Here is a 12722-nt window from a genome sequence, read left to right as displayed (position 1 = left end):
ACAAGCTGAAGGATCAGATTTTCAATAGCAACTGGAGATAACTGTGGAATATCTTTCATAGCTAGACAGATAATTAGAGAGCTACAAGAGAAACTCACCCTCCTTCTTTCCAAAAATAAATCCTGCAAATGTCATCTCAATCAGAATGAAGGGCAGCACTTGCTCTTTGTCCAGCTGAGTTTCATGAGGGTCCCTCAGCAGCATGTCTTGGTCCAGAAGGCTGCATTCAGAAACCATTTGCTGCTTTTCTCACATTGCAAAGTCAGGATATTAACCAGCACAGAAGGAATATAAAAGGCATTTAAGCTCTGGATGAGACGCATGTATCAAGACACATATTACTCCCTTGAACCACTCTAATTATTTTGTTGAAAAAATATGTTTGGATCTATAAGGGAAAGATGCACCAATTATATTAACATACTCTTAAATTTTCTAACCTATTATATACCTTCTGCTAATGGCATGTGAGGCAGCACTGGGGAGGATAGGTGAAGAAGAGATAATAGGGGAAGAAGGTAGCATAGAAAAAAATCAGCATTAAACTCTTCCATGTCCATCATGGCAAGTGGTAGCTTGTGGACCTTACAGCTTCTTTTTGGCCATTTTCCAGTGTAAAAGCTGAATCAGGAACTGTTCAACATTTCACATTTAAGGACAAATATTGGAATTGCATTGGAGGGGACAGATCTCTGGAAGGGTCAATGGAGCTGATTGCAGGACCAAGGGGCTGATCTCTGTAAATGAAAGAGTGTTAAAACTGGCATCTTAATGACGAGCTGCCACCGAAAAAGCATTTGGGATTTTAGTAACTGAGGAGTTGAGGACAGGTTCAAATTGCCAGGGGGGATCTTTGAGGCAGAAAAAGCACTGAGAAGAGAGGGAAATAAAAATGAAAATACATTCTATTTGAGAAAAGAAGTGTCTTTGCAAACATTATGATTGTAGCAGGATGAACTTTTTCACTGGAAGGAGAGCTATGCATATGCATACAAATTTTATATGTATATTTATATGTGTATATGTAGATTACATATATTCTACATGTATACAAATAAAAGTGCTGTTATTATTGTGATTGCTGCTATCTTAAGGGGAAAAGAACAGAATTTAACTTTGCATTAATAGCATACTTGAGGGTGTTCATTCATAGGGAGAATTTTGGGTGAGTTTGCCTGCAAAGATAAATGCATCTTGCATTCTGCCAAGGTTTTCTGCAATAGAGTTCAATTTTTCTGAATTCCTGTGAAATACAAAATTATCAGGATTTCCACTTGTCTTTTCTTTATATCTTGGCTTCCTTATTGGTGCAGTGGGAATAGCTATGTTTATTTTTCACAGGTGTTTTGAGGCTAAATTTCATCAGTGCTTGTAAAATATTTTGAAAGTGTGGATGAAAGGTCATGGGGAAGTTCACAGCATTACTTTAAAAAATTTTGCAGTCATCTCAGTGAGAGCGATTAATCTCAGGGTAGCTCCACTTTTTTTTTTTTTTTTTCCATTGGTTAAAAGCTTCCACTTGTGGCATAATTACAAATAATTTAATCTTCCTCCAAGTATTCAGCACTCTCTTTCTGACATGATGAGTACCATAGAAATGTCTATTAAGGAAATAAATAAGAGGTTTTCCTTTTTTTTTAACAACTTCATTTTGATTTGAGTACAGCTATCATTACAGTTATTGAACTAATATTTTTTAGTGTTGCCCACATATGGTTGAGATATAAATACTCATAGTTTCCATAATGTCTGCAGCTGTATAATTTAAAAAACTCAACAAATCAAAGGGAGCATACATTTATCTAATTGATTCTTCACAATTAAATAGCCTTAGAGTTCTCATTTCCCCATCATTTTTTGCATGTACTACTAGTCGTGGCTGGAAAGTTTCTACTGGCTTTAGTTATGCATAATATGATTTTTTTTTTTCTTCACATTAGTGGTCTCATTTTTTAGATCAATTGCTACTGAAATTGATAAAATTGTTCTGATCCATCAGATTCTAGTGTCAGCAAACATCCACTTTCTCTTCCCTACAAAAGACATAGGAAAGGTCCTACTGAGTACCACCTAAGAGCTATACTTTTGTCTTTAATATCCCTTTGTGGCTTTTTATTCCATGAAGTAGTCTAATTGTTTTTTGAACCCATGCAGACCTTAGACAACCATAGCATCTTGTGGCAGTAAGTTCAGCTATATACTGAGAGGAAAGCACAATCAGCCTCTTTTGCTTTAAGACTGACTTCTCCACCTGTGGTAAATCTCTGCCCCAGACCCAGTCCTTCTGCACAAAAGTCTTGTCTTGAACACCTTAAAACCTGGGCTCTTTCTTCTGTCAAATGTAACCCACCTTTCTGATCTTTTCTGATAACAGTTTAGGCTTTTTACTTCAAATTTAGGAATATGATTTTGAACCTTGTTATGCATTTATGGGAAAGGCCATTTGCTGCCACCCTAAGTCAGTGCCTCCTGTGGGCTGCCAAAGCCCCACCTCCTGCATGCCCCTGGCTGCTGCCACTGCTGTGCCTTACCTGGAGTGGCTCCCTGAATTAATTACACAAAGGAACACCTCTGGGGTTTTTTGGGGGGGTTTTTGTTTTTTTGTTTTTTGTTTTTTTTTAATATGCTACAGCTCACATGTAATGTAGTAAACTCAAGAGCAGGGAGGACTGGATATTTGCAGGGATGTCCCACCCACTGGTGTAAGAGGTTTCTGCAGGGATATTCATTCCTGAGAGAGAGCAGGGAGAGTCAGGGATGAGGGGTGTCCTCCTTGAACACCCCTTTAGTGAGAAGTTGGCTTTGCCCAGAGCTGCAGCTCCAACTCTGTCTTTAGGGAGCAGGAAGAAACAGATGGATGCTCATCAGCAGATAATTATTAATGACTCTCCTCATGATGGAAGCTGATTTACAAAGAATGTTCTTTCACCTTACAGGAAAGAGGTAACACAGCTCCTGCTCTTGTCCAATGTACAAAATTCAGGATGTGGGAAACTGAAGGATAAATATCCATGAATTGCAAGGGAGCAGAGCACTACAGAAATAAGCAACCCCTGCTTTGATCTGATTAATAGCAATACTGCATCTAACTCAATTTGCAAAAAGAGCACTTGGAAAATTTAAGACAGTTTACTTGGGCAAGCCATCAAGCTGATGAATGCAATTGATGCCAATAGGGTGGGTGGAGACTAATGAAACATAAATCTAACCAGATTTTTAAGGGTTCTAAATAATTGCAGTCAGTTAATAGTATGAGGCTTACAAGAAAAAAAAACAGGATTCAGAATAAGTTTTAATTATAGAAATGCACTGGAGCTACTTCAGTCTACTGTTTTAATAAGGATTAATTTTTTGGTGCATTTATTGTATTTTAATTATATATGTAATATGTTGTGCTATGCTATAGGCAGCCAGTGTAAAGAAAGGAAGACTTTTCTGTAAACACCATTTATTTTAAGATATTAGACTAGAAGTCCTCTTTGATCTAAGGGAAACTAATTCCCTTTACCCATAGGCCATCCTTCTTCACTATCTCTTTTCTTTCTAAGATTATAATCACAGTTAAAAATACTTCAAATAATGACAGACTTTCTTCATCACCAAATGCCTGCCACCGCTAATGTGAAAATCAGAGGCAATGTAATGGATGCTGCAGGATGAGCTTTAGGAATTTTTGCAGCTTCAGAAAGTTGCATCCTTTCCTTAGAGGACTGTCAGAGGTGGCTTGATCCAACCAGCTGGACTGGCTGTTACTGTGACAGCCAGGCCTGCAAACAGCTAAAAGCATTCCTCCAAGACCCATAGTCTGATGTTCTGGAAACCAGCTCCCCAGTTTGAAGACCATACTGTCTCAACTCATGGGCTAGCTTTTCTTCCTTCTTCCCTGAATGTGCTTATCTCCCAGCCCTGCCCACATGCTCCCACATGAACAATTCCTTATTCATCTAGAAATACGTATCTCCTCTCCACACACACACACTAAATATACATTTTCATAAAATGAAATACTGAAAAAACTTGAGAAATAAGCTGATGAAGTAGAGTCTGGGGGAAGAAATTTCTCACTACAAATCAACAGCTATGGTGTGATATAGACTGACAGCACTCAGTGGGCTGATTTTTGAGGCGCTGAATATCTAGAACAAGTGGGGATTTTAGGAGTCAGACACTAAAAAGCTACACAAAGGTTAAGGCTATAAATCTTACCTAGTTTTGGTAATTTAAAATAATGCTGTTGTTGGCCACAGATATGAAATTCTATAAAGTCAGTGAGCTGGCTTTTTCCTCGTAACCCATGCCAGTGTAAACCTGCAGCAGTCCCCTTCCATAAAGCAATGAGGTCATATTTAAGGCAAAATACTGAAACAGAAGGGGAAAAAGCAAACAGTCAAGATGGTTAGTACTAAAGTTCCACAGACAGTCTTATCCCTGGGCTGCAAAAATACCCTACTTAACCCTGAATGCCTTATCTCTGTTTCTGGGATCATACATCATTTATATTTCTTGCATAAACCACAGATGGTCCCTTACAGTACACTCAGATCTAGGAAACATCTCAAATTACTGTTAGTGTCTTTCACCAAATCTCCACTGAAGCATGGTATTACCACATTTTTCTCCCACCACCTTACCAGAAGTCTGACAACCCAGTATATTAAATCTTCGGGAAATCTCTTTATAGCTTTCTGGTTTCTTTCTCTGGTTTTTCATTTCACAAGTGTCCAATATGCATTTTTACCTCATTGATCCTGTGGAAAACGGCTACAATTTACTGGAGTCACCACAGCAATTGCCTTGGGGACATTCCTTCCAGATCACCTTTGATATTGCAGTACAATAAAAGACAGAGGGGCTGGTGAGCAGAAAAGGAGATGGGTTGAAGGTAGCTAAGGGATTTTGCAACAAAATGAAAATCACAGTCACAATAAAATAATTTCCAATCATCCAGTTTTTGTAAGCATATACATTGTCTTTCCTGCTGTTCCTTTCACATCTGAAACTGTATTGTTAGACTTCCTCCATGTTTGTGAAGTTCTTCTTTGGATAAATTATGAGAATACACAGCTTGCAGAGGCCCATTCAAGGTTTGGCACCATCTGGACAAAATAATGGTAGAGTTTGTGGCAAGAGCTACAGAATTCAAGTAATAAGAATTGCAATCAGATTTATATTGTAATTGTGCTTCAGATTGCCATCAGGTTAGTGCCTGGGCAGACAGCCTGGGAATTTCAGACATTCATCCTCTGGGAAGTACAGGAACTCACAGCTGAGTTGTCTCCACATCTGTATTGGCTTCATGCAAGGCACTGAGCTGAAACTGGGGGACACACTGGTCCCAGTCCTCTACACAGCACAGCATTGCTAGAGGAGATTTCCAACTGGGAATTCACGATGGTGCTGAAGGCTCCCTAAGGTAATTCCTGATGGGCCTAGGAGTGTCTGAGTTTCAGTGCATTGATAAGATCCTGGTAAGGGAATTTCATCAGTCCTGAGGCAGCTCCTGTTGCAAACTTTATTAACTTGAACACAGATAAGACATTTGCAAATGGTCCTCAGAAAGGGTTCCTGCAGAGGTGGTCATATAGGACAGCCTTCTAGAAACAGCTAATTAGTTAGAAGATGCTCTATATGCAGTTAGGACGAGATCACAATGGATCATGCACAGGCAGGAGTGGTCACAATGATCCCTGGGCCAGCTGGTTGTAAAAGCTGTGCAGAAAAAGTTCTTGTGGACCCCCACAGTTCCACCTAAGATGCCAGAGGAAGGACTCTTGAAATAGAAACTCACCATCCTATGGACAATGACTAAACATCTTGTTAGAAAGGTGTCTTTGCTATGCAAGTATTACCTTATGCCAAGATATTGATAAATTAGCTTCTTTCTTTAAAAAAAACAAACAACAAACTCTGCTATGTTTTTTATTTACTGCAGTAGAGCAGGGAAAATAAGCCATAGGAATGATTAAAGGACACCTCTCAGTGACACATCCCAGGAATGTTTGGTTTGCCATAGACATGATGATGGATGACTTGATCCCAGATGTGAAAAGTGAAACTAGTGAAATCTGGATGAGAGAAATTGTGTCAATTTTTGATAGAGAGTAGGGTTTCAAACTATAGAAAACTCATCATGGGATAGTGGTTATTTTACCTTTTTGGCAACTGTAAATTTAGTTTTGGGTTTCTCTAGGAACTAGATGCTCCAATTTAAACTTTAAATACATTTTTTTAAAAAGGAATAGGGACTATTTCTCACCTGTTTTCATACAGAGCATATGACTTGAAGAACATAAGTACTTTTGGCAACAACAAGAGCTAGACTATGACATAAGGTCTTGAGAAACAAGGAAATTCTTGTTTCAGTGCTGAATAAAATTGAAATTAAATAAATTCAAAATTTCAAATAATCATCAAATTATTGGCAAGAAATGAAGGACTAGGTATTAGAAATCAAAACAGAGATGCACTGTCAGGGATACATGGGAAGTCTGTCCATTGCATACTTTCACTAGCACATTAATATATTCACTCATTTTTTAGGATGAAAATCAAAACTTTAAAATCTCAAAATGATGTTTAATTATGTTTATTATAAATTTAGTGTGGAGAAGAAATACACAATGAGTAATGGTAAATGAGTTGAGCCAGTAATTATGAAGTTTTATTAAAAGTATGCTTTTTGTTACATCTCTTTACTGTATTTGACAGGTTTATTTTTACTGGATTTGTCGAGACCCATCAGCATTTGAGTGGTTTGCTGATCTTCTGTTCCATTTGGAAACAAAATTGACTGAAAAATGGAAAAATGATTTTCTAAGCTATCATATATTTCTTACTGGCTGGGATGAAAGTCAGGTAATAATGAAACTGTTACAAGTCAGAGTTAATGTACCTTGCTTTTCCAGTATGGGAACATATGGGACAGGAACAGCTGAATAAATGATGGATGAAGCAGAGAGACAAAGAACTGTAAATATGAAGATACTAAGATGTCTGTTTACATCTCACATTTAGGAAAACAGGAATTTAGGAAAGCCAGTGATTCCTTCAGTCCTGCATCTTGTCTTGGGCAAAGCAGGTTACCAGGTGTCTCACAGAAAAGTGCATAGAGCTTTCTGGAGCTCATCAAGGGACATTTTGTCTATGTCTTATGAACAGACTTTCATTAGATTCTGTCATTTTTGTGCTGAAAGGTGGAGGGCTTTCTAAAAAGCGTAGGTTTAATTCACTCTTATTATTTACTATAACTTCTGTTGTTCACATCCATATATAAAAATGTATGTATCTCCAGTGCATTTTTGAAAAGCATTGCACTTGGAACATTTTGGCAACCAACTCCGTGGTCTAATTAATGTTGTTTGAAAAGTCATTTTCTTTGATTGACTTTAAATTTGCCATCTCATAATTTCATTGGATCATATGACCTCAGGCACTTCATTCTTAGACTGGGTCAATATTATTCAACTTCTTTAGTCTTTACCTAAACACAAATGTGTTGATTTTCTCTCTCTCTCCCTTTCCTTTTTAATGGATCACTCAGATCATGCAGTGAAAAGTTAGGCACCTGCCAGAAAAACTCTAACAGGGAAGTCTTTGCCCTACTGTTCTATTTCCTGCTGTCTCTGTTGAATGAAGGACTGCCTAGTAGAGATGAAAAAAATACAGATTTCATAGAACTTTCCCTTTTCTGCCTCTGCTGATGTAAAACCCTCATTGTTTCTTTCTCCTTTCCTTAGAGTTTCTGTCAAGTAATAAGGTATGTGCATAAAGATGTATTCAGAAAAATCTACTCCCATTGTGAAGTATATGACAGTCACAGAAACTACTGCTCTGCATCAGCAATACCACAGGGTATTACCTAAAACCTGCTGTTAAAGAAGCTATTGGGGAACCTAAAAAAACCCAAGTTTTTCAACTATTTTGAAACTATCTTTCAACTATCACCTCACTTCCCTCTTGGGCAAATGTCAGGCCAGAAGTCAGCTAGGGTGACAACTGTTCTTGCTGGGGCATCTGTCTCTCTTCACTTATGTGTCCTGAACTTTTCTGAAGGGACTTCTTCCTCTCTTCAATCCCATAATCTCTCATGATTCCTGTCAGAGGAATGTTCTTCAGTGGCTATTTCTCCCACTCTGACCTGGGCACTGTGATCAGAAACATCATCTTCTTCAGATACACACAGAGCTCCTTAATCTTAAAGGAATTACTTATTTTTTAGTAAATTCCTGTTTGTCACTCCTCAAAATTTGAGCTTTACCCCCAGCAATATTTGAATGATATTTTACTTCTCCCCCAGCAAAAAACAAAACATTCTCTGCATTCTCTCCCTGTCCCACCACATAGATGACCAGTAGCCAAGTGATGTTGAACCCAAGGAGGATAGGAATTTTAAAGCTTCCAGTACACCCTCCTTTACTGACACATGTCTGCTCCTCAGACATGTTTGTTCAATGCTTTGAGCTCTTTGCAGATTCCATGTTGGCAACAGATGGTCAAGCAGATAAGGCACATGGTCTGCCTCTGCTTGGACAAGCTCCCTGCAATGCCCCTGAGACTCCAAGGCAACCTTAACACTGTGAGCTATTGCAAAGGCTAATATCAAAAACCCTGGGAAACTTCCACTTCATGAGAACAGCTCATTTTCTTTCTCAATGGGGCAATTTTGCTGCAAACAATTCAAAAATGTTGCTGTTTTCTACCTCCCACTCTTACCAAACACTAAGTTCTTTCTTAGACTATTCCAAGTCCTTCATGACAGTGGCTCAAATTAACAACAAACTTTTAGAAACACGACCTCTTGTGACAACTTTACTTGACAAGAATAATTGTATTGGTAAGGAACATGGAAGACTCATTAGAAGAAGTATACAGTATTCCTAGGAAATGGATCTAAATTTCAGCAACCACTTCTGCAAAAGATGATAGTGATACTGAGATGTTCATGCTAAGGCCTGCACTAAATGCAAAATCCATTTTTAAATTTACTTTCCTCTGTTAATTTCTTGACAGCAATGATGGTAGCCCGTAGTGGAAACAAGCATATTACTGCTACACAAGAGCAGTACAATTAGGAGTGACAGTGATTTTTGTTTTTAAATGCACCTGAGAAATACTCAGATAGCATGGTAATGGGTGTAGTATAGGAGCTGAAGGACAGTAAATGCCCATGAAAATCAGGATCTTTTTCCTGGCACTTGGTTCAGTGCTTCACCACAGGTGATCCATTTTCTGCACCTGCCTCTACCTAAGGAGAAAAATCAAAACATTGAGGGTTTTACACAAAATCACAGAAGAGTTAGGGATGGAAGTGACCTCTGGAGATCCTCCAGTCCAACCTCCCCCACCAAGGCAGGGTCCTCTAGAACAAGTTACACAAGGACCCGCCCAGGTGTGTTTTGATATCTCCAGAAAGAGACTCCACAACCTCCCTGGGCAGCCTCTTCCAGTGCTCTGCTGCCCTCAGTGTAAAGAATTTCTTCCTTGTTGAGTTGTGCTTTAGTGCTTCTCTTGTGCTTTAGTTTATGGTCATTGCTCCTTATCCTGTCACTGGGCACCACTGAAAATAGTCTGGCACCATCCTCCTGACAGCTGCCCTTGAGATATTTACATGCACTAATGAGGTCCCCCTCTCAGTCTTCTCTTCCTTCTCAAGACTAAACAGGCCCAGCTCCCACAGTCAGAGAGATGCTCCAGACCTCTCATCATCTTTGTGGTCCTCGGCTGGACCCTGTTTTTACCCTGGTTGAGCTGGTATACCCATTGTGTTTTCTATCAGTACCAGAATGGCCTGGAATTGGCTCTTAGGTACTTTTGGAAATGCTTTTTACAATTCTAGTAATACTGTGAACTCTCAAATACTTATCTCCCTCTCCCTTTCCCTCTCCCTCTCCCTCTCCCTCTCCCTCTCCCTCTCCCTCTCCCTCTCCCTCTCCCTCTCCCTCTCCCTCTCCCTCTCCCTCTCCCTCTCCCTCTCCCTCTCCTCCCATCTGATAATTGCAGAGTTTCCTTCCCCTCATTCCATCTTTCCCAGCAAAGAAGCATTATTACTTTTGCCTCTTACTTGGAACATATATTTTTGACTAAAATTATTATCTTGTAAATTTGCCTTTAGGCTACTCACATAGCCCTACATTGTGATGACAAGATGGATGTAATTACTGGTTTGAGACAGAAAACCTGTTATGGAAGGCCAAATTGGGACAATGAGTTCAAGCAACTAGCTGAAAACCATCCTAGGTAAGGCAGGCTGGTTTCTAACCTTGTCAGGTAACTCTTCTCTCAGCATAAACAGTGGGAGGAGGGGAGAGCAAACCTTTCTAAATGACCCTTTTAAAACAATTTCTTCTTTTTTGCTGTGTGGAAAGAAGATTTATGCTTAATGAAGATTTTAATGAAGAAATCTCGGAAAGAGAATGCCAATAAAATCTAATTTTTGGACAAGAAAATCTAATATTTAGAAGTATTTCAATATCCTGGCCTTTGTCCAGATATAATTGAAACACACAATCCAATTACTGTTCTGCACAAAGGACAAAGTAGCATTAATTTCCCTTGAAGATGGTTATTAAAGAGATAAACTGTGATTTTTTTCTTATGATGTCAAGGATATGTTTGTTCCCCTAACATATTTGGCCGCTCTTGCAAGACTATGCTGCTCTGTTATTAGTTCATCTCTGCTGGCAAAGACAGTTCATTTGAACTTGGTGGATTTGCTAGTGGTCTGAGAAAAGCTTCTTTGTTCCTGAAAGCCTTTGAAGCAAGAATTTGAAATATTTTGTGTTCAGCAGTAGAAAATTCCAGAATCTTTGTGACTTTGTGATTTCCAAACATTTACCTGCTAATGCAAAATAAAGGCTTGCACTTGGGAGACAGAGATACGAAAAGAAAAAGGAGAAAACTTGTTTTAAAAGATGAAAAAGACCCAAGAAAAAGCTGAAAGGGAGGAGATCAAAGAGAATACAGTAAGCTACAAGAATACCATAAAATTGCAAAAATAACAGTAATAGAGAATTCACTTGATGGAGGTCAAAATAAATACAATCAGGAAATATGAAAGATTAAAAGCATAAAAAGGCCAAGAATAGAAAATATGACTTTTGAAAGACCTTTCATAGGGATTCTACTACATAAACAGAGCTTTTAAAGTTATAGTTGAAACATTACTTTTTGTTGGTTACTTTTGCAACTGCAAGTACAGATGAGATAAAAATGTTTTTCTGCTGCCCAAGGGGGATATGGGCATTAGCTTTCTATACTGGAACTTGAGGTAGTTCCATTGAAAGCTAGTCCTAAACTGACAGAAAAGTATCCATTTTTTTGGAGGTCAATGTTGAAGCTTTTAAAGAAAACCTTGCATGAAATAAGGATTCCTTATGAGAAAAGGATACGCTGGTTTTTCTCGCTCTGAGTTACAGAAGATCAAGAGTTAAACAGAAGAGTTTCTACTGTGTGATGAAGCAATCAGCTTTAAGGTGCTGGTGCATGTATGAACACAATTGTTTGTTACATTTGTCATGTTCTTATTTTATGAGAAGTACCTATTTACAAATGTTGTTATTGAATCAGACATTTTTAAATTGTCCTAGGCAGAAAAGTGTTAGGCTAAGGGGCAGGGGGGCATGGGGGAGAGAAGAAGAAAACTCAGAAGTAACTCAGCATTTAGTATACTTTTTTTTTAGGAAAAAGTTAACTCAGCTGGAGAAAAAGCACTTAACATTTTCAGCTCAAACAGTATGTTTGCCTCTCTGATTGAAAAAGCTATGAAGATCAAAACCAAAGAATTACCATTTAAAATATTTTGTGACCTCTAATATAGCAATCTAATAAATAATGTAATAAGACATAATAAACATGAAAGTGGAATTATTACACTCTAATATAGCAACACAAATTATACAGTACATAACACAAAGAATACAGTAAAACAAGATTTTTCAAATGCATTTCTCAAAAAGCCATTTGAAAAGAAGCAAAGAAGGAGGCAGCCAAAAAGTACAGTGTATCCATTTCCCCTGCTACTCTCATGGTTTTTGTTGTTATTGTGATTACAGCAACAGCATTGGTGTATTCTTCTGTGGACCCAAGGCTCTCTCTAAGATCCTGCAGAAGACTTGCAACTCACACTCGTCAGTTGATCCGAGAGGAGTTCAATTTCACTACAACAAAGAAAGTTTCTAGGCTGTACTCCTTAACTGTATCATAGATATTACCAGACTATATTTTTCCCATCCTGTCCCATCCTCTACTCATTCTGCAGCATTCAGGCCAGATATTAAGAGCTGCAAATTGAAATAGGTGTATTGACTTCAGTAGAAAATGCCATCCTATGCCAGCTAAAGATCTGGACCCTCTCCTTAGCCTTTTCATTGCTTACTTAATGATGATATGAACCCCTCTACACCTGTGTGAAAGCACACACAAACCTAACCTTTGAAGAAAAAGGCATGAGTAAATGGACATTTAGAACTGTACTTTGCTGTTGTGTATGATTGCAGGCCAATACATTCCTGCTGTTTAACTCATGCCCATTGAAAGCACTCCCTTCCTGGATTTCTGATTTTACACTCCCAGTGCACACACATACATATCCACACTACCTTTTGTGCCACAGCAATACTATTTCAATACACGGTCAAATTCCAAAGGAGCAAATTTGCTTTTCCTTACCAAGCCATGCACCATTTAAACCTGATATTTCCATGGGAATAGTGTCTGTGTATCCC

The 12722-nt window shown here is 38.5% G+C and overlaps 1 protein-coding gene across 1 annotated transcript in view; it reads left to right on the top strand.

Annotated features, from left to right (window-relative positions):
• NOX3 (NADPH oxidase 3) overlaps nt 1-12470 on the top strand; it is a 39144-nt gene extending 26674 nt beyond the window's left edge. The window contains exons 11-13 of the mRNA XM_056487688.1: nt 6709-6855; nt 10112-10236; nt 12051-12470. Coding sequence (XP_056343663.1) covers nt 6709-6855; nt 10112-10236; nt 12051-12177 — 399 coding nt within the window. The 3' untranslated portion in view covers nt 12178-12470. The remainder of the gene's footprint in view (nt 1-6708; nt 6856-10111; nt 10237-12050) is intronic.
• The last annotated feature ends 252 nt before the right edge of the window (nt 12471-12722 follow it).

This window comes from Oenanthe melanoleuca, chromosome 3 (assembly GCF_029582105.1).
Source record: "Oenanthe melanoleuca isolate GR-GAL-2019-014 chromosome 3, OMel1.0, whole genome shotgun sequence".
NCBI lineage: Eukaryota > Metazoa > Chordata > Aves > Passeriformes > Muscicapidae > Oenanthe > Oenanthe melanoleuca.
This window is presented reverse-complemented; position numbering and strand designations above follow the sequence as displayed.